This window comes from Otolemur garnettii, unplaced genomic scaffold, assembly GCF_000181295.1.
Source record: "Otolemur garnettii isolate 467f Iridium unplaced genomic scaffold, OtoGar3 scaffold00194, whole genome shotgun sequence".
In the NCBI taxonomy this organism is placed as follows: Eukaryota; Metazoa; Chordata; class Mammalia; order Primates; family Galagidae; genus Otolemur; species Otolemur garnettii.
Genome location: NW_003852589.1, coordinates 983,592 through 1,006,370, shown reverse-complemented (window position 1 = coordinate 1,006,370; position 22,779 = coordinate 983,592). Strand labels below are relative to the sequence as shown.

The window sequence follows — 22,779 nt, the reverse complement described above, 5'->3', positions numbered from 1 at the left end:
ACCAGATTACCACAAAGGATTAATATGCACAACATATAAAGAAGTCTTATAAAGCACGCAGTTATTAGTTAAAAAATAAGAGAGCAAAAGATAGGAAAATACTTAACATCACACTAGTAATCAAAAGGTGTTAACATCTCAATAAATCATCACTACCTACTCACTAGAATGGTTGAAACTGTGATCACCAGGATGCAGAACTTTTTTCAGGAGGTGGTTTGCTCTATTATTACAGTTTCTGATTTTTTTCTTTGAGTTAAATTTAATGTTTGCGCTTGGATTTTTTTTTAATACAAAAGGAAAAAATAAAAAGATGCTGAAAAGGCCAAGTGTCCACAAGGGGTAGGAGTGGCAGGATTGGCCAGAAAAAAAAAACCAAAAAAAAAAAAAAAAAAAAAAACCCAAAAAACCAACAACTATACCAATTTTGAGCGGAAATTTAATTTGACACAAGCCCAAGAAAAATTTGCAAGAGCCCCTGACTACTCTATTTGTTTCTGGCTGTAGGAACTCACACACAGTGCCTAAGGAAGCAGTGCCCACTGCCTATAAATAGCAAAGAATTGGAGAGAACCCAATTATCCAGCCATTAGGAAAGTTAAACTATTATTTTTTCCACCCATAAAAGCATAATCAAAATGATTAAATCAGATCTGCACATATCTACACGGCTAAATCAGAAAAACATAATAGGCCTGCAAACAGAAATTTGCAAAAGTATACAATACAGTACTACTTATGGCAGTTGTCAGATAGGTGTGGGAGATGTTTTGCCTCAGCTATAGCTGGCAATGGGCGCTGGATAACCTTCACCACAGTGAAAATCTGGTACTAAAGCACACAGGAAGAAAGCAGTCAGGGAGGTAAGTGGACCACTAGGCAGGAAATAATTTACACAATGAAATAAAATGCAGCTCTTGAAAAAATGCCTATGAGGTATTTCTCTAAGTCCAACTATATTCCACTTATGAAATAAATGCAAATTCCATACCTGCAGCCTTTTAGATCCTGAGCGTAGATTTTTGACTGAATCCAAATTTTAATAAAGGCATGTGTTCTGTGAGGTATGGACTTGGTCAAGGGGCACACTTGAGGACCCAGAAAGATACATAAGGTCCTGAGGCTCCAACTCCACCACCCCTTAACTTAATGAATAAAATATGTGCTGAACTTGTATTTTTGCTACAAGTTACAGTGGAATATAACTATGAACCCTTTTCTGGCTCATTTTATCCTTAAAACTATGCTATAGTTACTACTTGTCCCATTTTACAATTAAGATTCATCAATCTTACAAGCTACCCTTCAATCACCAAGTTGAGATGTTAGCATGAGCCATAATTCAAATTCAGTTTGTCTAGCAACCTCAAAACCCATAGACTTTTCTTTTTTCGCAGTTTTTGAATGGGGCCTGGTTTGAACCCACCACCTCCAGTATATGGGGCTGGTGAGGTGCTGACCAAAACCCATAGACTTTTCACTATACTGCCATGCTCTCTGAAAGCTCAGCAGAGAACTCCTCCAACTTTCCTGCTCTTATATGGACTGAACTCACCAAATACCATGTTTTCTCATAAAACTATGAGAAATGGTGGTTGGGCGTCTGTAGCTCAGTAGTTAGAGCACCAGCCCTACAGGGCTGGTGGGCTTTTTGGGATCCCCAAATATGCTCAGGGTCTGCTTAACAAAAAACAACAAAAACAGTGAAACTACACAACGGGGTCAGACTTGTAAATTTTTAATCATTGTTTTTCTAGGAATGATTTACAACGAAATTAAAAGTAAAAAAAAAAATTATATATATCAGCTCCAGACCAAGGAGGGCAAACAAAAAGAAAATTAAAAAATAATTTAAGGAACAAAGTTACAACTAAACTTCTCCATACCAAGGACTATGCCAAGAACTTCTCATAAACTTCCATATCTAATTACCACACTGGCACACAAGATATAGGCATCATGACCCCATTTTACAAGTCAGGAAATATCTCTATAGAAGCTAAGGAACTACCTAAACATACGTGATAGTGGAACGAGAATCTGAACCCAGGCAGATTCCCAGGCATATCTGTGTGCTTGATCAGATTCATCTCGGCTGTTTGTATACACATACATACACAAAAATACATCATCCTTTATAAAACACTATCTTATTAACATGCAGCAAATCTTTAAAAAATGCTGGTTTTGAGTCAATAAATTTCCTGATTGCTTCAAATATCCATTATTATAAAACTATAGTAGTAACAAAATGAAGAAAATAAATGGAACTAAGTAGTCAGCAACAGAGCTGAGGAATAACAAGGAATATCAAAACCTATTATTTGGAGAAAATATATAATATTTGTTACTTGGAACCATGCATAATGCTTATATAGATAGGAAATATAGAAAAATATGGTAATAAGGATATATGCAATTACATTTTTATTCTTAATTTTATAAAGACTTTTATTTTTCTTTACAACTAAGGTAGCTAAGAGACAGGTAATAGCTACTTTGCCTTTATATTCTTGGCACTTATGTGTTCTTTCTTACATTAACTGTTCCACATCACAGTAGTTTTCCAATTCGTTTGACTAAGCTAACAAAGTTTTACACCAAAAAAGTCAAACATAGTAAGTGATCCACTAATCTGTAAACAAAATCTTGGAACTGAAAACACCACAATGTTAAAAGAAAAAAAGCTTTGTAAACACATCTTAAAGCTACAGGAATTTAAGCACCGGAGAAATATGCTCCTTTGACCTCCTTCCCCAATCCTTTAAGCATTGTGCTTTTGGGTCTCAGACCCCGGTCCCAAGAGTCCCTCTGACTCCATCTCAGATTTCATGAGGATGGAGCTGGGCCACTAGGCTCAGGTCTGGCCCTATTCTCCTCATCTGCCAAAGCCTCACAATACTGCGCCGGCCAGTCCTTGGGGTCTTGATTGTGGACTTTGGCCACAAACTTAAGAACTTTCATCTTGCTGGTTTCCAGATGGGTTCGCGGGCCCCACTGGAATTCGTAGTCCACGGGATCCGTGTGGGGAATCCGCCGGTATTCCAGGTAACGCTGCTTCACAAAGTCTTCCGTAATCAGTTTTTTTGGGTCCCCAAATATCAAATGTTTCTTGGTGGGGTACACCCCTAACCGCCGCAGGAAGTCCCAGACTTCGGTCTCTTTAATGGTGTTACCCTTCATAAAGATGAGCCCCAAAACGATCATGAGGAGGCCGGTGGTGGGCGTCCCTTGATCGCCTCTCACCTCAGCGTCCTCCTCCACCGGTTCCAGGGTGTTGACCAGGATGTAGGTGTTGCTCTTGGGCTCCAGTTCCACCAGCTTGTACCCGAAGACGTACTGGAGGCGCTCGGAAGCGAGTTTGAGAAGGTCCGGGAAGATGTCCTTGTAGTCACCAACGACGTGCTTCAGGATGTCGGTCCGCTTGATCGGAATCTTCTTCTGGTCCTTAACCAGCAGAAACTGCACCAGCTCGGCCACCTTCAGCTCCAGCTGCTTCTGGGTCCTGGGCCCCACGGAGGGGGAGGCCTGGGCCCGGCGGGCGCCCTGAGAGGAGGCGCCGGGGGTCTCCTGTGAGCCACCCGGCCCGCGGGACGTGCTCGGGGCCTCCTCAGCGACGTGGCCTCTGGGGCCCCGGGCGTCCCCGTCCCGGCCACGGTCTCTGTCCTTCTCCGACTGGGCGCTAGAGCGGGGCCGGCTCCTGGGTTTTTGCAGCATGTTCCTGGTCTGAGGCAGCCGGCACCAGATCCAGCAGGCGGGCGGAGCGCTCGGCGTAACCGCGACTGCGCCCGCTGGGATGAAGTCAGCGTGAGGTATTTACGCGCGGCCGTGGGCGGGGCCGCAGGAGGCGCGCGGGCCGCCGGCGGGGATGCGCGTTGCGTCACAAAGGCTACGCGACGCGTCACGGAGGCTGCGCATTGCGCTTGCGCAGCATCTTGGCGTGCGGAGGAAAACTTGGGTTTTCTCTTAACGCTTCGCTTTGCGGGTCGGAGCAATGACTTTTTAAATTAGATTATGTTCTTGCCAAACCATACGAATAGAGAATTAAAACTCTGGCTGAATGCAGGACCACACGGGCAAGTTTTGCAGACAGTATTAAGAGTTCTTAAATGGGGTACATATGTAAATGAGGGACCTCAAAGAATGAATGGGAGAAAAATAAGGTAAAGAGGAAGGTGAGGCCTTGGAAATTAAGGGCATTTATTTCTACGGAAACTTAGGACATAAAAGACCCAGAGGACTTTAGTTTCGTTCCTTTCCCCTCCTGTCACCGCCCTTATTTTCTCCAGCGTCCCTGGGAGCCCAGTATAAACGAATGTTTGATAAAGGCAGACTTTCCTTGCCAGCAAGACTTCTTTTCTCTTATTTCCATATTTATATTCCTTGCATCAAATTCCTACCAACTAGTCAACTAGGGGAAAATCACTACTCAAAGCATGTGTGCAATATGTTTTAGCTTTGTCAAATGAGTTTATTTTCTGGAAAACAAGCTCATGAAAACTGCCGTGGGCCCACAACCACTATTTTAACACAAGTGGGTAAGAGGAATGCTATGGAGAAATGTGCTGTCTCAAGGGACTTCCATTTAATTTTGAGCATCACTGATCAAGGATTGCAGTAATGTACATCTCTTAAATATCTTAATTCTTAAGATGTTAGCTTTAAGGCTTGATAAGAAAGAAAAGAACACGGGGTATTATCCCTCATAATGTGTGGTGTGTGTAGTGTGTGTATATATATTTTAATTGTGCAGTGGTAATAGCCAAAATGAGTCGTTTTTATTAACTGGAACCATCAGCAATCTGCTGCCATTACTTCTACAGATCTTAGCAAATGCCTTACTTCACTATTGATTTGCAAAGAAGAAAGTGAATTTCCCTCTGTCTTTTTAAAGCTTCTCAGCAAGTGGCTAAACTCTTCAGAGAAATCAAATCAAATTGAGTTCCTCTTTAATGCAAATATATTCCAAGGAAAGCAATTCAGAACGTATTATTTGAATAATAACATTAAACACAATCTTATTAAAATTTAGCTGAATGTTAGTAGCATAAAATTTTTGTTTGTAATTCAATATAAAAATGCAATCTGATAGTGGCATTGGAACTGAAATACTAAATCATATTCCATGTTCTGATGCTAGTATACAAAAATCTGCTATTTTTCTATTCCACACAAAATCCAACTGTATCCTCACACATGAATTTTAATGACAGAGGCCTACTAAGAAAAACAAATGTATCAATAAAAAAAGAAGAAGAGCAAATATATTATCAAGGCTATTCATTTTTTTACAATGAGAAAGTTCATCTTCAGTTTTCTCGAAAATTAAAATTTGGACTTAAGTTCAAAGAAGCCTCCTGCAAACTAGAATCTTGAAAAGATCCCTTCAGAAGGATCACCTGTACCCTGAACTAAAAAATTTCAGCAACCAAGAGAAAAGGGAAAAGTGGAAAATAAGATGAAAGTTGTATACCTTTGTATACCTTTCTTGCTAAGGTATAAAAATTACCAAGCAGCCTCACTGGTTAGGCTATCACAGTAACTATACAGAAATCAGCACTCTTACCTGGACAGCTGATTGTCATTACTCAATATAGGTGACACAAAATACCAATTTTAAGTCTTAGAACACCTCTCTACACTCTTCCCAGAGGAATGCAGGTTAAGATTAACACTGGAAGCCATAGATGTCTGGGAAGAGACTAATGATAACACTACCACCAATAACAGTAACTACAAACAACAATGATCATACAGTAAGTGGTACCCCCTTATCTGTGGTTTTGCTTGCCATGGTTTCAGTGACTTGCCATACTGAAAAAATATTAAGGTATTTTGAGACCACACTCATAATTTTTATTATAGCATATTATAATTGTTCCATTTAATTATTAGTTGTTAAACTCTACTGTGCCTAATTGATAATCTTTCTTACAGCTATATATGTATATAAACCCCCCACATTATGTGTGTGTGTGTGTGTGTGCGCGCAGGATTTCATACTCTACACAGTTTCTGGCATCCATTGATTGATAGGCTTGGAAAATATTCCACCCCCACCCCTGAGATAAGAGGAGATCACTGTACAAAGGTAACTGTGGGTCAGACCTTATCCCATGTGGTTTATAAGTTATTACTTCCTTTAATCCCCACAGTAAGCCTATGATGCATGTCAATTTTTTATGTTTCTCTTCTCAAAAATGAAAAGGTAGGCAGAGAGAAGATTAATAACTGTTTTGAGGTCCTAACGCAAGTAAGTGGTAGATCTGGGATCAGAACTCAGGCAGTTTGCTTCCAGAGGCTGTGCTTTTAACTATATGCTAGTTAAGAGCAAACAAATAGATATGGTGTCTTTGAAAACTTGAGGGCTTTGGAATCAGATGGACTGAGATTAGAAACCTGTATGACACCGGGAAAGCTATCGACACTCCCAGATTTCAGTTTGGAAGTCAACAAAAAGAGAGTTCTCATCGTGGTTCCAGGGGATTAAGTGAGATAAGTTTGCCATGTACCTAGCACAGGGCTTGGCAGACAGTTATATAAGAGTTTTTTTTTTTCCCAAAGGGTTTTGTTAAGAACTACACAAAGCTGTATGTGGCGTAGGGGAGGCAAAACTTTACTCTCTAGTGGTCTTGCTGGACCTGAAAATGAAATTGACATACAATAGATTCACAGGAGGAAAGCATACAAATTTAACATAAATTCCTTGTGACACAGGAACCCTCATATGGAAATAAAGGCCCAGAGACATGGTGAAACCTAAATGCTTTTGTATTTCCTTGAATGAAAAGAGGTAATTATGGGAAAAGTAAATCAGGTGGGGAGGCTAAAGGCTGATTATTTTCAAGGTTGTATAAAACGTTCTTGGCTGTGACATCAAATAATGTTTCTTTTCTCCTGATACACTGAAAACATCTTTCACATGGGAGTTTTTAATCTACTGTTTTTCAGGAAGGGAAGAAAAGAGATTAGAATGCCCTTCTTACATCTGTTATTTTTCAAGTCCCTTAGCTCAAATAAATCCGTATGCCAAAGTGGCATATTTGAGGCAACATCATATTCTGCCACCCTTGAGTAGAATAATAAGAAAGATGTTAACTGCAGTGAAAAACATGTACACATAAAAACTGGGAAAAGGTCTGGAAAGAAATAGTATCAAGATGCTATTAAAGTTTTCACTATAACCTCAAACTCCTGGGCTCAAGTGATCCTCCTTGTTTCAGCAGCCTGAGTAGCTAGGACTACGTGACATTATGCTCAGCTAATTAAATTTTGTTTTATAGAGATGGGGTCTCACTTTGTGCTCAGGCTGGTCTCAAACTCCTGGCCTCAAGTGATCCTCCTTAAGGTTATTTTATTTTAAAAATGAAATTCAATTCTGATTTTCTTGCTTGAGAGATAAATGAGAAAGATACTCTCAGTGAAGTTTAACTTCACAGTGTAACCATGCCAGAGCAGTTACACACACTCTGATGTTCAATAAATTCAGTGTGATCTGAATATGGCATTTGTGACTTTCTGTTCAGGCAGTGACATAACAAAGACAAGTAGTTATAAAAGAAACACATTTTCAAACACTTTATGTTACTTAATGACCTTCATGCTCTTATTACTATGCCCAAAGAGGGGAGAATTCTTTGAGGCAAAAACTAAGATTTCAGTTGTTCTTCAGATGTCTCTAAGTAATTAAATGCTTTATTTCATCTCCTTAGTAGCAAATGCTTGCCAGGAAACACTAATCATTTTTATTATCTACTAGATTCTCCTCTTTGTTCACTGGTATTTCTTGTAAAACCAGAAAAAAGGCTTTAATATTCTGACAGCAACATAGTACTGAAAGCAGGTGAGGACTTTTGGGGAAGAAAGGCTTTGATCAAAGCATGCAGCCACCAAATATAAACAATCTTCTGCCTTTTCCAATGGAAGAAAGTGGGACAGTGTGCAGCACATGAGTGAGGGAGTTTGGGGGCAAATACTGTTTTGGTGGACAGACAGCAGGAAAAGCAATGGAGATGTTTTAATGGTTGCAATAAAATCCCTGGTGTCCACTCATTTGTAACAGCTGTGTACAAAAATTTTGTGGCAGAAATCCTTCCTGTTGAGATCACATAGCAGAGTTCCTAATTAACATTTTCTTCCCTTATAAATAAATATTTTGATTAAGCAGCAACAGAGCACTCCTTGGCTGGTGGGAAGGGGTGAAGAGGCGGGCCTTGGTAAGACAGTGCTGCCATGTGGCCCAGTAACCTCTTCTTAGTCTCTCTTTTTAAGAAATAAAAATCTTCTAGAAAAATCATTAAGCTCTATTAAGTTATGAAATTACAAACGTAATGGTCTTGACAGTGGCTACTAAGATTCTTTCTGTTTGCTCGGTTTCTTCCCTTTGTTCTGCATCCTTTCCCTTCCCTGCCTCTTCCCATCTGTGGGAGACCTCGGTGGGTTAGGACTCTCCTTTTCTTTCCCGAGCATGGATAACTCAGGCCAGACACAGTGACTGGTCTGTATCCTTTCAGGGCACTCACACGGATTCTTTTTCCTTCCTCTAAGTAATGAGCTGAGGGCTGATGTGAGCCTGGCCATCTTTCCCATCACTTGGGGATAACCTGCCTCAGGTGAAGCCAACTCAAAAGACATCTAAATGGGTGGCACCTGTGGCTCAAAGGAGTAGGGCGCTGGCCCCATATGCTAGAGGTAGAAGGTTCAAACCCAGCCCTGGCCAAAACTGCAAAAAAAAAAAAGACATCTAAGCAAAGGAACAGCAATCCTAATGCTGCCCTTTGAACCCTGGACACTGAGTTCAAGGCTAGACGTCTGGAGATGACCAGTTATCAGCGCATTTCCTTTTGCTGAATTTCCTTTGAGGTGGCTCCTGGCACTTGAAAATGAACAAGGCCTGGGTATATTGGTAGCCAAACCTCATATGCAGGGGAAATGAGTACTGAGGAATGAGACTTTGTTTCAGAGGAACAGAGCTAGAGAAGGTTAATATCACCTATGAGAATTCTGAAGGTAATGAGAAGTGAGATGAATATAGTTTGACATTTTTGTTACGTTTCTTCGCAATGTTATGTGATTGAAAAATATGCTTAGGATTTTAGTTACTGGCAGTAAGGACAAAGGAGCAACAAATCAAGAAGGGCTGTGTTTCACCACACGGCATGTGTGCAGGAGCTAATCTGGTGACATTCCCCTGCAGAAGGAGGCTGCAGCAACTTGGAACGTGCCTTAAAGCATCTGCTACTCTGGACGAGCTGAGTTCTCCACGTAAACCCAAACTATTTCCCCCTGGCTACATCATGCAAGATGACATCTCGTTCTGTTAGAATACATTTTAGCCTAAAGTAGAAGTGTACCCACAGGGCAAGGGCACCAAGAAGGAGAATGGACACAGCTAGTTCCCAGAGAGGGACAATGCAGACAGCTTCTGAGAAAAACACACTGAAATAGAAAAAGAATTAGAGAAAAACAAACATATTCAAGGCAGATAAGAAAGAGTCCGTGTATGCATAACTGCTGGTGGTGCTGAGGGAGACAACAATCAAACAGCTGACTGTAGGAATCACAGGGAGATGGCAGGTTACACAGGTCCCACCTCTGTGATCCCCTCCGCTTCCTGGCTCTCTCCCTTGGACCAACCAGAACAATCACACTTTCAAGGTTGAAGGGTAATCAGAGGCTATGGGTTCTCCAAGATCTGCAGAGGAGACAGCCAGTACAGGGCTTCCTTTCTGAGAGCAAAGGTACTTTACGACAATAGGCGAGCTTGTCCTTCCCAAGGCCTGGGAAGACCAAAGGTAGTGTGGCACTTGTGTGGTTTGAGCTGGCAGAAGCCTATGTGTTCCTTCTGAGGGAGTCTACAGCTATCTCCTTTCTGAGGACAGTGCTCCAAGAGTCTCTCTCAGGACGCTGACCAGCTGCCCTCAGGCAAAGCCTCACAGGTCAAGTGCCACCAGGTTTGCCTTTGGGAGAGAAACCAGTTTGCCAAGTATAAGGCCTGGACCTCCAAGACACTTTTTCACAGTGCTTTAGCAGGCATGTGAACAGTGTGCCTCTTGATTCCCTCTGGCCCATAAAAGCAGAATCTGCTGGGCCACTTGCCAGTCTATTCCTTCTCCAGTGACTCCCAGCAACATGGTCTGTAAAGGACCAGGATAAGCATGAAACTTTTACAATTTATAAAAATTATAATTCATTAAAGAAGATCCAAGAATTTGAAGTAGCAATATAACAAGTCTAACTAAACTGACCAAGAAAAATAGACCACACAAATAAAATCAGAAAGAGGGACATCATTACCAACCTGCAAGTAATGAAGTTTACAAGGAATGCTGTGAGCAGTGAACAAATGTATGCCAATCAATCTAATCAGATAAATTGGATCCAATCCATCTAATTTGATAAAATGTAATTTTTAAAGCTCCAACAAAGACCCAGGTCTAGATGGCTTCATGGCAAAATCTACCAGACATTTAAGACTCACCCTTTACAAACTTTTCCAGAAAACTGGAGGAACCAATTCCTAACTCATTCAAGAAATCCAACATTAGCAACAAAACCCAAAAGCATCACAAGAAAAAAAAAAAAAACTACAGATGAACATGAAGGAAGATGTAAACATTCATTATCAGAATACTGCCAAAGCAAATCTAGCATTATGTGAGAAAGAGTCTCTACCATGACCAAATGGAATCTATTCTAGGAACACAGGGGTAGTTTATTATCAGAAAAATCAATTAATGTTCTATGCAAGATAATAAAGGACAAAATGTGATAGTTTCAATAGAGGCAGCAAAGCATTTGACAGAATCTAACATATCATGTTATAAACACGATAAACTAGGATTAGAAGGAAACTTCCTTAATGTAATACATGACATCTATGAAAAATCTATAACTAAGACCATACTTAATGGTAAAACAATGTTCTCATGCTGGTCTCAAGAACAAGAAAAGGATGTCCACACTCACCATTTCTATTTAACATTGTATTAGAGGTCATATCTAGGACAATTAGGCAAGAACATGGAATCAAAGGGATCCGGATTGGAAACAAAGAAGTAACTGTCTTTATAGATGACATGATCTTGCGCGTAGAAAATTCCAACTTGGTAAACAAGTTCAAGAAAGTTTAAGGATACAAGATCAATATACGAAGATCAATCATATTTCTATGCACTTTTTGCAATGAGCATTCAGATGATGAAATTGATAAAACAACTACATTCACAATAGTATTAGAAAGAATAAAGCACTTAGAAATTAATTAAAAAGTAAAAAATTAATAATACCCTGAAAACTACAAAACATTACAAGAAAGAAAAGAATACCTAAATAAATGAAAAACACACATATGTGGATCAGAAGACTTAATATTAAGATGTCAATACCACCTAAATTGTACAGATTCAAGACAATCCCTATCAAAATCCTAGCTGAGTTTTGTTTTGTTTTGTTTATAGGAATTGACAAACTGATCCTAGAATTCATATGGAAATGTAAGGAACCCAGAATAGGCAAAATCATTCTGAAAAATAACAAAATTATAGTAATCACACTTCCTGATTTCAAAATTTACCACAACTCTGCAGTAGTCAAGGCAGAGAAAGAGTGATGGGCTGAACTCCCCCCTCCTTCATATGTTTAAATCCCCAAACTCTAGTACCACAGAATGTTACTGTATTTGGAGATAAGGTATGGAAATAGATTAAGTTAAAATGAGGCCTTTAGGGTAAGGCCCTAAACCAATATGACTGGTATTTTTGTAAAAAGAGGAAGGAAATAACCACAGGTGTCCCTGCACAGAGTAAAGGCCAGCCGAGGACAGGAGAAGTCAGTCATCTGCAAGGCCAGAGAGAACCCCTAGGAGAAACCTAATATTCCAGCTCCTTAATCACAGACTTGTAGGTTTCAGTTTGAAAATAAACTGAAAATAAATTTTGATTGTTTAAGCCACCCAGGGTGTGATATGGTAGCCCCAGCAAACATATGTGTGTGTGTGTGTGTGTGTGTGTGTGTGTGTATAGCAATGGATTAGAATTTAGAGCCCAGAAATACAATCATACATATATGATATACCAGTTTTCAGAAAAGAGGCCAAGGTAATTCAATGGGGTAATAACATATAGTTCTGGGATAACTAGATGTCTGCATATAAAAGAATGAATGTGAACCTGGACCTCACACCATACACAGTATCAACTCAAAATGAATCACAGGCCTGAATGTTAGAGCTAAACCTATGGAACTCTTAGAAGCCCAGGAGTAAATCTTCATGACCTTGGTTAAGCAATGATCTTTCATATATCAGACCAAAAGCACAACCGATAAATGAGAACACTGAAACATCAAAATTAAAAACTTTTTTGTACCAGAGGACACTCCCAAGAAAGTGAAGAGACAATCCATGCATTCTTAGAGAAAACATTTGAAAATCATGTTATCAGAGAAGGGACTTAGAATATATTATAAACAACTCTTAACAATAGAATAATAAGAAAACAAGCATCCAGTTTTAAAAATGGGTATATGATATGAATAGAAAGGTCTCCCAAAATGAAGCATGTTTCAGCTGTGGCAAGTAATGAAGTATGATACATGCTACAGTTGATTATGCTAAGTGAAAGAACCTACTCACAAAAGACCAAGTACTAGGCACTTCTCACATGAAATGTCCAGAGTAGGCAAATTTACAGAGATGGGAAATAGATTTGTGCTTGCCTAGGGCCGGGGGGAAGTGAGAAAGGGGAGTGACTGCTAAAGGATGTCAGATTTCTTTGGGGGGGGCTGATGAAAATGTCATAAAATTAGATGATTGCATAACTGTAATTAAGTTAGAGCACATTAAATCGTATAAGCAGATGTACTTCATACCATACTAATTATGCCTCAACAAACCTGTTTAAAAAAAAATAGAAGAACTTGAAGGCCAAGCTTAAAATCTCTACTAAATTTAATGACATGAAACAGAAAAAGATGATTTAAGCAGAATGAGACCCTCAAATGAAAGCAGTTAGTGTGCCCAGACTTCCAGGAACCAAAAAAAAACACAAAAAAAGAATTTTTAATATAAAAGTTAAACTACAATGGAAGAGAGTCTACTGTCAAAACAGTGATTTTGGTCACTATCAGGAAGCGTATTTGTTTATATTTTAGGCAACCAATGAACATCTTTAAAATACACAGTATGGTAAGGAAAGCAGTTACATCACTACTCTGCCACCAACTTCCTCTAGATCCTAGAAGAAAGTATTTAACTGGTCAGGTCTCGGCCCTTATCTGCAGAAAGGTAGGGTTGAATTGGGCAACCCCTTTCTGTTGTTAAATACTATTATTATATGAAAGAACTTGAAATTAAAAGTCATAGATACACGTTGGGGAAAAAAACAGCCCATCCTTAAAGTAACACTTCTTAACGCCTAGTTCCTTATTTCTTAGATCTCAGTATCTGAAGCGTCTTGAGTTTCCCAGAATATCTGCTGGTAAAATAATGATTTTCCTAACTTGGCTCTTTTACCTTAACTGAGAGAACTTTGTAAATTCTAGAACAAACAGAGGTCTCCCTTTAACACTACTCTGTGAGACTGAAACTTTAATAGTGTAGAAAAATAACTGCGGCCCTGATTGCTTCTTCTGCCTTCTGGTTTCTAGGAATAGAGCCAGCAGACACAGGTAGGGTTTGGGGGAAAACAACTCTAGCCCCAGCATACCCTTGAGGTAAGAGCAAAATCAAAGCTAGGTCACAAAGTCAACTGTGCAGGCATTGTGATCAGGTGCTTTCAAGACTGAGTGTTCCATGGAGAGTCCTCAAAGGATGGATGGATCCTTAAACATTCATGGTCCTAAAAGGAGACCTTCCATTTGATCCTGAAATCCCATTGCTAGGCATTTGTAGACCTTCCATTTGATCCTGCAATCCCATTACCCAGAAGAAAAAAAGTCATTTTATCATAAAGACATTTACACCAGATTGTTTATCATGGCTGACTCTACTATCACCAAAATGTAGAATCCACTCAAGTGCCCATTAAGCCATGAATGGATTAATAAACTGTGGTATATGGGTGTATGTATACCATGGAGTACTATTCACCATTAAAAAGGATGGAGACTTTACATCTTTTGTATTAACCTGGATAGAGGTGAAGAACATTCTCCTTAATAAAGTATCATAAGAATGGAAAGCAAGTATCCAATATATTCAATACTAACATGAAGCCAGTAGATGAAGAACTACATGCCCATTACAAGAGAAAAACTCAACTTAATTCAAGTTGTGGGGAGAGGGGATGAGGGAGGGGATTGGTGTGCTCTTACCTAATGGGCACAGTGTAAGGGCACATGACACACCTCCTGGGTGAAGGGAACAACTACAATAGACAACTTACATAAGAAACGTAAACATCAGAATCTAATCGTTTGTACCCTCATATTCATCTGAAATTTTAAAAAAGTGTTCCCACAAGCACCTGTTAGCTAAAAAAAATCCACCGTATTAAAATATATCAACTTGTAAAAACTGTTTCATAGTGCAAAATGTAAACTCAGTATTCACTCAATACTTTGAAAACCCAGGATATTCACAGAAATTTAAAATAATGTCTGCAAAAGTATGTGTAGATATGCTTACAATATGTGATTTAGGACTAATCTTATTTTATAGGCAATTTTTGAATTCCATCCATACAGCACTGGACCAAAGGCAAGGCCTACTGCAGTTAAAAAAAAAACAAACACACCTATGGTGCATTTTCCAAGGGTACATGTCAAATCTATTAACTATAGAGTATAAATGTCTTACCACAATAATCAAGAAAGTGAGGCAAAGGCTATGTTAACCAGTTTGATGTAAGCACTCCAAATTGTATATAAAACAAGCACATTGTACCGCATATATGGATTCATGTACACCGTTATGATTTAATAATAAAAAACCTATTCACACACAGTGGATTAAGCAACTTCCCCACACACACACACCAACGTTCACATGGGCTGCTCACCTGTCCCAGACAGTCACATGGTCTCACCTTGATGCCATTCACCTCTTTATTAAAACTGAATTTCACCCCCACAGTTTCCTAAATGACAACTGAGAGTCGTAAGGTTATACAAGAAATATATAAAGATCATGAAACAGTAACAACTAGCAACGTACGGCTGACTCAGGTGAGGTGGACCCTCCCTGACCGCAGGGTTCCTTCAGTAGACTCATCTGACCAGATTTCCCAATGCACCTTCTAGAAGCTGCCCACTGGACAGAAAGGATAATCTTTCTATAAAACAACAGTAATAGCAATAATAATCATTTTTTAAAATTAATGTAGACAAGTGAATTTAATGCTGCTCAGAAAAAATACTTTCATAAATTTTTAACATAAGAATCTTTCTACCTGGAGGGGGTCAGTCACATACCTCTTATCCTACATATATGGGTAATTCAGTTTTTTTACCCAGTCTTTCTCTTGCTTTCCTGGACAAAAAATAAAGGTGTTGTAGAAATGTGGTAATTGCATTTCTTAGGATGAAAACATTTTTAAATGAGCAAGGCCTGTGCTCAACCAGAATTCTCACATTTTCATTTTAATGTATTTGCAATTTACAGTGAAAACTGCAGCCTAGTGACATGTGTATATATGATCTAGAAGTACCCCCAATTTAAAAAAAGAAAAAAAAAACATTTAAGGCTCGGTGCCCGTAGCACGGTGGTTACAGTGTCAGCCACATACACCGAGGCTGGTGGGTTCAAACCCCAGCTCAGGCCAGCTAAACAACAACGACAACTGCAATAAAAAATAGCCAGGCACTGTGGTGGGCACCTGTAGTCCCAGCCACTTGGGAGGCTGAGACAAGAGAATTGCTTAAGCCCAAGAATTTGAAGTTGCTGTGAGCTGTGACGCCACAGCACTCTACCGAGGGCAACATAGTGAGACTCTGTCTCAAAAAACGAAGAAAAAGAAAGAAAGAAAGAAAAAAGTCTATATTCACTTGTTTTGGAGCATTAAAAGACCTTGCTCTACTCAAATTTCCTGAAAACCTGTAAATCGTGTACAGCATACAGGACACCACCGCCAAACAGAGAAGCTGACCAAGCCATTTGTTACAAAAGTCCTTGACTCGCTGAAAGGGGAGCCCAGGGGAAACCAGTGTTAAAGGAAACTTCTCTTTTCTCCCCAGCTGCTTTCCTTGAGTTTGCTTGAGATGTTTTGATTGCTATGTGGAGCTGTCAAAAGCCACGGACAGAGAAAATAAGGAAGAATGGCATGCCAGGGAATAGACACGCTTACTTGGTCTTTTTTCTTTCTTTTTTCTTTCAGATTAATATGCAGGCACAAATGATTAGGTGACAATGTGTGCATTTGTTAGGTAAAGTCCTTGTTGCAGTGTCCTGCACTCAGGAGGTGTGTCATATCCCCTTACATTGTGCCCAACAGAAACATGCTTAATCTTGATTAAACAGAAGGAGATGCAATGAAGGCCTGGGGGAGACAGAACAGATCCTATAACTTCATGGGGGAAACCCGGCAACCTTAAAATACAAAGATGTGAAATGACAGACACGTCAGCACCTCCACTGGGAAGGTAAGGCAAGCTAAATTCCGACCCTACCCTCCAACATTCCTCTGGGGAAGAGAAGGCAGTGGGGCCGGCTGCCTGCCCTCTGTACAGCTACACCTAATAATCACACTTAGGCACAAAAGATGAAGTGTAAGGATCAGATGTTCCTGCAGCCAGGGAACATCTGTGAGAAGGGCAACCCTAAACACAGGGAAAAGGAAAGAGCTTGGTGTTCCGCTGGTTTCCTGCCTCTCGAAGCGGGCGACACCATCTGCTAATCTGGCTGGATAAAACAAGGTATCTTTCTTTCTCGAGAAGCAGGACTTAAAACAGGAAAAGGTTGTACTAATCCCACAAGTCTGCGAGAAGTGGTGGGAAAAGCAAACTAAGTGCCCCCTAGGATCCAACCAGTCATGTAAAAGGTGCCCATGAAACTTTCTTGAGCTGCTCCACTGTTCGTAATTATCTACACGGCTCATAGCGCTGATACCTTCCTTCTCCTTTCACATTTACCTATAAGAAAATCACCTACTTTGATTTGGTTATTATTATGGACATTTAAAAGCTGTGGACTGGGAAATATCACATAGTAATTCACGTGGACACATCTCTCATGCTTCCCCTCTGTGCCTAAGTGTGATTATTAGATGTGACTGTAGAAACTCCACCCAGCTCGCTGCCATTGAATACGCCTTCACATTTTTACTTGTTTAATCTTAGTTGAGAATGATATTTTCTAAATTTACAAATAAACGGCACAGCTCATTAAATAAAAGTTAAATAACAAGTAACTGGTTTACGAGTAAACATGTGACCCAATTCTGGCCAATGATTGCAAGGGATATGGGGGGGACATCTGCTCTTAAAAAGAGGCAAAAAAGAAGGAAAACTTTCCTTTGGAAGTGGACATTTTGCAGCTGCACATACACGTGTTACCTCAAGCGGTGGCAGTTGTCTTATGACTGAGCACAGCTGAGCCACACATCCACACACTGGAACTGGCAGGGCAGAGGGCTGGAATCTGGGTCCTTGCCTTTGTCAGGCTTCCAAACCAAGGAACCCTGGGACCACCCATCTCTGAACTTATTATGACATGCTACGTTTTTTAGGCTTTCGTGAATTGGGTTTTATACTCTTTGCAGCTAAAAGGAACGCCAAAGCTTCCTAAACTAACAGCTGTAGACTAGGGATATATTACCTGGTGGGCTCAGATGTTACCTCGTGAAACCAGGGTCTCAATCACTGGCCATGTGCTCCACACCACAGGCTGGGGTCTGCCTTCCTCTCTGGGGAAGAGATACTTAGCTCTTACCTGGGAAATGGCTTGCCCAGATAGCTAAAGCCTGCAGGTCAGAAAGGCAGGAATTCTTTTTTGAAAGTCACGAAGATGTATTCTTATATTTCATGAACATCATACTAGCTTGAGTGACACCTGTCCTTGGCCAGCTGTTCATCATGAGTACCCACCCAGAAGGATTTTCCCACAGCTCACTGGACCTCGGTGGTCATCACTAGCTCCTTACCATGCTCCACCTGGTCCCTTCCTTCCAGCAAGTCATCACTTCCCCCTCCACCTGATGGACTCAGCATTTCCGATGCCTGTTGCCTCGCCTGTAGCTGACCCTGGGCAAAGCAAACTCACAAACCTCCTAAGAAGTATAGTGGTTTGAAGGACGGAGACGGTTACATCCCATTTCGCCACCTTTAACAAGAAGAACATCTGTATAACCCACAAATACCCACCTGAGATCTGGAATTTCATGTAATTTTGCCACTTTGACTACTGACTGTGACCTATGGCTTCTGTTCTAATTTCATATGTGAATTTTAATATATTTCACAGAACACAAAACTGTACAATCAAATCATGGAGAGAAATGTTTGTAGCTTTGGTTTAAAAAGGACAAGGGGGAGGAATGACGCCATCGTTGATTCTTTTCTACCCTTATAAACTCTCCCAAACACAATCATAAACAATGCCAGATGCAGATCGAATATATTGGCCATGACAAGCAAGACAAAAAAACCATGAGGTACAGCCTCTCAGTCCCACCTCCTGTTAAAACACAATGCTGCATCCTCCGCTGCAGTGCTGAGTCGCACAGAACCTATCCCAGTGGCCACGTGTCAAAGACAGTGTCACAAAAAGGCAGATCAGTATGTTTGGTTCATGGCCCAATAACCACTGCTTATCATGATGCCTTTTCTGGACTTAAATCCTCAGAGGGTCAAAAACTGCTGAGGGTGGCAGAAAGTCCACGTGAACAGAGTACCAGGTAGACAGGTCTTTAGGTTGTAAGTGACAGAAACACAACTCACACTACCGTAAGCATAACGGGGATTTCACTGACTCTCAGAATCCAAAGAAGGGTCTTCCCCGGGGCCTAAGCAGAGCTGGGGGGTGCAGGCAGGCCTGAGAGCCGGTGCTCAGCTGCTGGGCGAGCACCTCATCCTTGGCTGCGCCTATCCCTGCAGCATGGCTGTTTCACACACAGGAAAGCAGGAAAGCTGTGGCTACGCTGTCAATTAAGAAACCGAGTGTGACACCCCCTCGCGCCAACTCCAAACCTTCAGAGAAGTCAGGGCTTCCATGCTGTCCTCAAAGAAGGTTCCTGCAGTCACTGTGTGGATATCGGGAGTGGGAGGTTTCTAGGAAAGAAGTGCATGGCCTGTGATCCCAATGCTCCCTACAGCCTGGCCTCCACCCCCAGTACCTTCACCAGGGAATCTTGCATCCTAGGGTAGACAGCAAGGGCCTCTGACCCCTGCATCAGGCACTCAGAGCCTTCTGGTGGCGCAACTCACACAAGGGGACCTCAGGGCAGATACAGACAGCCAGAGCCCAGAGAGTGAGGATCAGGGGTTTGGAATGAGGACACGGGGAGGGAAGAGCACATTGCCCCATTGGTTCTCGAGGTTCAAAGCAGCATGTGGTGTGTGGGCACAGATGCCATGTAGTGGCCACAGCCCAGAAGGAATCAACTTTACCTTCAACCACAGCCCACGCCCTCCTAACAGAGGGTGACTGTGCTGAGCCAGAGAGCAGGAGGAGGCCCAGGCACGGAACCAATCACAGCGGGAGGAGGCCCAGGCACAGAACCAATCACAGGAGGGACTCTGCTGCCTGTTCTGGTGGGGCTGCAGCCCTCCTGTGCTGGACACCCTGTGGTGGGGAAACCAGACAGACACACATCTCTTCTGCTGCAGCGACTGAGTCCATTGTCCTTGAAAGGTTTGGTCAGCAAATGAGGAGACATTCACATCATGTTCCCTAGGTGCAGAATCACTTTCCATTATTTTGTTACCTGGGAAACCAAACAGAACATATAAACAAGATGGGCCAAATCTTTGAAAACCTTAGAATCTTTGAACTAAAAGTTCCAAATTATATTAAAATGCTGTGACTTTCTGAAAATGGTTCCTTTGAACAAAGTGGTTGAAGAAAAACATTATGCCTTTTTTCCACAGGAGATCAAATGTGTATCTTCTTTATAGTTGCCCAAAAAAACAATTCACATTCTAGAGGCACAGGGCAGAGGTGTCTCAGGGACGATTTCTCATCTTCGGAAGGAAAGTCCTGAGTCCAGGAACCTGTGGGGAGCTCTCCTTCTCCACTGTGGGCTCCTGGCCGGCCACCCTCCTGCTATGGGCCTGGGGCTGTGTGGTCACCAGTTCAGAGGAGGCTGTGCATGCCCCAGGCACTAAGGGAAGGTCACCGGAGCCAGACCACCAGGAGGGAGAAGAGAGGGTGATGGGCTAATTCATCAAGGTCCTCAAATTGGACTTCACTCCGAGAACAATGAAAAAACCTTGTAAATCGGAACAGGACTCTGTCAATGCACTTATCTGGCTTCTGCAGCAGATCATGAAGCGTCTACCCAAGACTCTGCCTCATCTGAGATGTTACCTCCCTGAAAGTATTAAGGTGATGTTATCAGGGACAGGGGGACAAGGGAGGTCCCAAAGCAACAGAGGCCTGCACCGCTGCCCTACTTGCCGCCTCCTCACACTGGGTTGTTCCCAGGGAGCCATCCTTCAATTGACAGCCATACTCTACTGAGTCAAGGGCGCTGGAACCACAGAATCAGACATGAAACTGAGCAGGAGTACAGCTGTTCCCCCTTATCCTCAGGGGATGCATTCCAAGACCCCCAGTGCACACCTGAAGCCTCTGATAGCACCAAACCAAATACAGCAAGGCCAGGCACAGTGGCTCATGCCTGTGATCCCAGCACTCTGGGAGGCCCAGGTTGAGGGGATACTTGAGCTCCTGAGTTTGAGACCAGCCTGAGCCAAAGCAAGACCCCATCTCTACTAAAAATAGAAAAACTGAGGCAAGAGGATCACTTGAGCCCAAGAGTTAGGGGTTGCTGTGAGCTATGATGCCATGGCACTCTCCCCAGGATGACAGCTTGAGACTCTATCTAAAAAATAAATACAAACATACACCCTATCCGGCAGTTCTTACCTATATGTACGGGGTATTAGTTTCTACCTATGATAGAAAGTTTTAATTGATAAATCAGACATAGTAAGGGATTAAAAAATTAATAATGAACTAGAACAATTAAAACAATATGCCAGCATCACCATTCTTATGCTTTGGAGCCATTATTAAGTAAAATAATGTTTACTTGAACACAAGCACTGCAATAATGTGACAGTTGATCTGAGAACCAAGATAGCTACTAAGTGAACAACAGGTGGGGAATACAGACTGTGTGGAGATGATGGACACCGGGATGGGTGAGTCACATCCAGGAAGGGAGGAAACAGGGTAACGCAAAATTCCATCATGCTACTCAGAACTGTGTGTCATTTACATGAGTTCATGACTTCCTTATTTCTGGAATTGTTTTATTTAATACTTTCAGACAGTGGTTTACTATGGGTAACTAGAACTGTCTAAAGTGAGACCAAGGGTAAGGGGAGCATTACTGTATAAAGATTTTTAAACCTTATCCGTAGGCCAGGTGTGGTGGCTCATACCTGTCATCCCAGAACTCTGGGAGTCTGAGCTGGGTGGATCTCGTGGATCATGAGACCAGCTTGAGCAAGAGTGAGACCCCATCACTAAAAGCAGTCAGTCATTGGGGGTAGCACCTGTCGTTGCAGCTACCCGGGAGGTTGAAGCAAGAGAATGGCTTGAGCCCAAGAGTTTAAGGTTGCTGTGAGCTATGACACCATAGCACTCTACTGGGGGCAAGAAAGTGAGACTCTGTTGCAAAACAAACAAAAGACCTTATCCTTATGTGGGTGGATGGGCTTTACACCATCAGTTGAAGGCCTCAAAAGAACAAAGAATGACCTCCTATGAGCAAGGAGGAATTCGCCAGCTGATGGTGTTTGGATGCAAATCACAACTCTGCCCTGGGTCTCCAGCCTGCCGGCCCACTCTGCAGACTTTGGACATAATACCCTGCAGATTTTGCTAAAGTCTTCGCAATCCTAGGAGTCAATTCCTGAAAATAATCTCTATCCAGGTATATTTACACACCCTGCTGATTCTGTTTCTCTAGAGACCCTTGCTTAATAGAGAAGGGAACTCAGATAAGAGATGACAGCAGCTGAGACCAGCAGGGTAGCGGTGGAGGTGATGAGAAACAACTGGATTCAGTTTGGGTTATAGGGTTGAGAGAAAGACAAATGTTAAGGATGATGTTCCAGAATGGCAAGCATGTGAACGCTACAAAAAGCAGGATGATACCTATTTAAACAAACAAAATCCATTCGGCATGTACTAGGAAAAAAAAATCTTTTAAAAATAGTTACAAAACTGTAAGATAACAGTCCTATAATTAACAAGAAATATTATAAACCAATAGGAAAATTAAAACTGATACTACATAGACAATCATAAAATACAATTTAAAAAAAATGAAATACTAGGTATAGATACTGAATATTATAAAGATGTCTATTCTCAGTGTAAATCTAGTAATTCTAATTAAAATAACAACTGGATTGGAATATGTATTTATTTCCTAGGGATGTTATAACAAACTACCATAAACTGAATGGCTTAAAACAATAAAGCATCCATTAGTACAAGATTGGTCAAATCAGAAGTTTCTAGAAACAGCCATGCCTCAAGAGCAGGTTACCTCAGCTCTAGAGAAAGAGTTACTCTGGACCATGGATTGGTAAACCATCACATATGTGTCAAATCTGGCCTGCCAGCCTGTTACTATATAGCCTATGAGCCAAAAATGACTTTGACCTATT

The 22,779-nt window shown here is 41.3% G+C and overlaps 2 protein-coding genes across 2 annotated transcripts in view; both read right to left on the bottom strand.

The window, feature by feature from the left end:
• Positions 1-22,779, bottom strand: part of FAM189A1 (family with sequence similarity 189 member A1) — a 495,321-nt gene that overhangs the window by 128,048 nt on the left and 344,494 nt on the right. The window lies entirely within an intron of this gene.
• NSMCE3 (NSE3 homolog, SMC5-SMC6 complex component) lies at positions 2,425-3,761 on the bottom strand. Its single transcript, XM_012812193.2, has one exon. The coding sequence runs from the start codon at positions 3,715-3,717 to the stop codon at positions 2,830-2,832; it is 888 nt and encodes a 295-aa protein (XP_012667647.1). The 5' UTR covers positions 3,718-3,761; the 3' UTR covers positions 2,425-2,829.

Coding starts and splice junctions, on each gene's coding strand:
- NSMCE3 (XM_012812193.2), bottom strand. CDS start 3,717: ATGCTGCAAAAACCCAGGAGCCGGCCCCGCTCTAGCGCCCAGTCGGAG.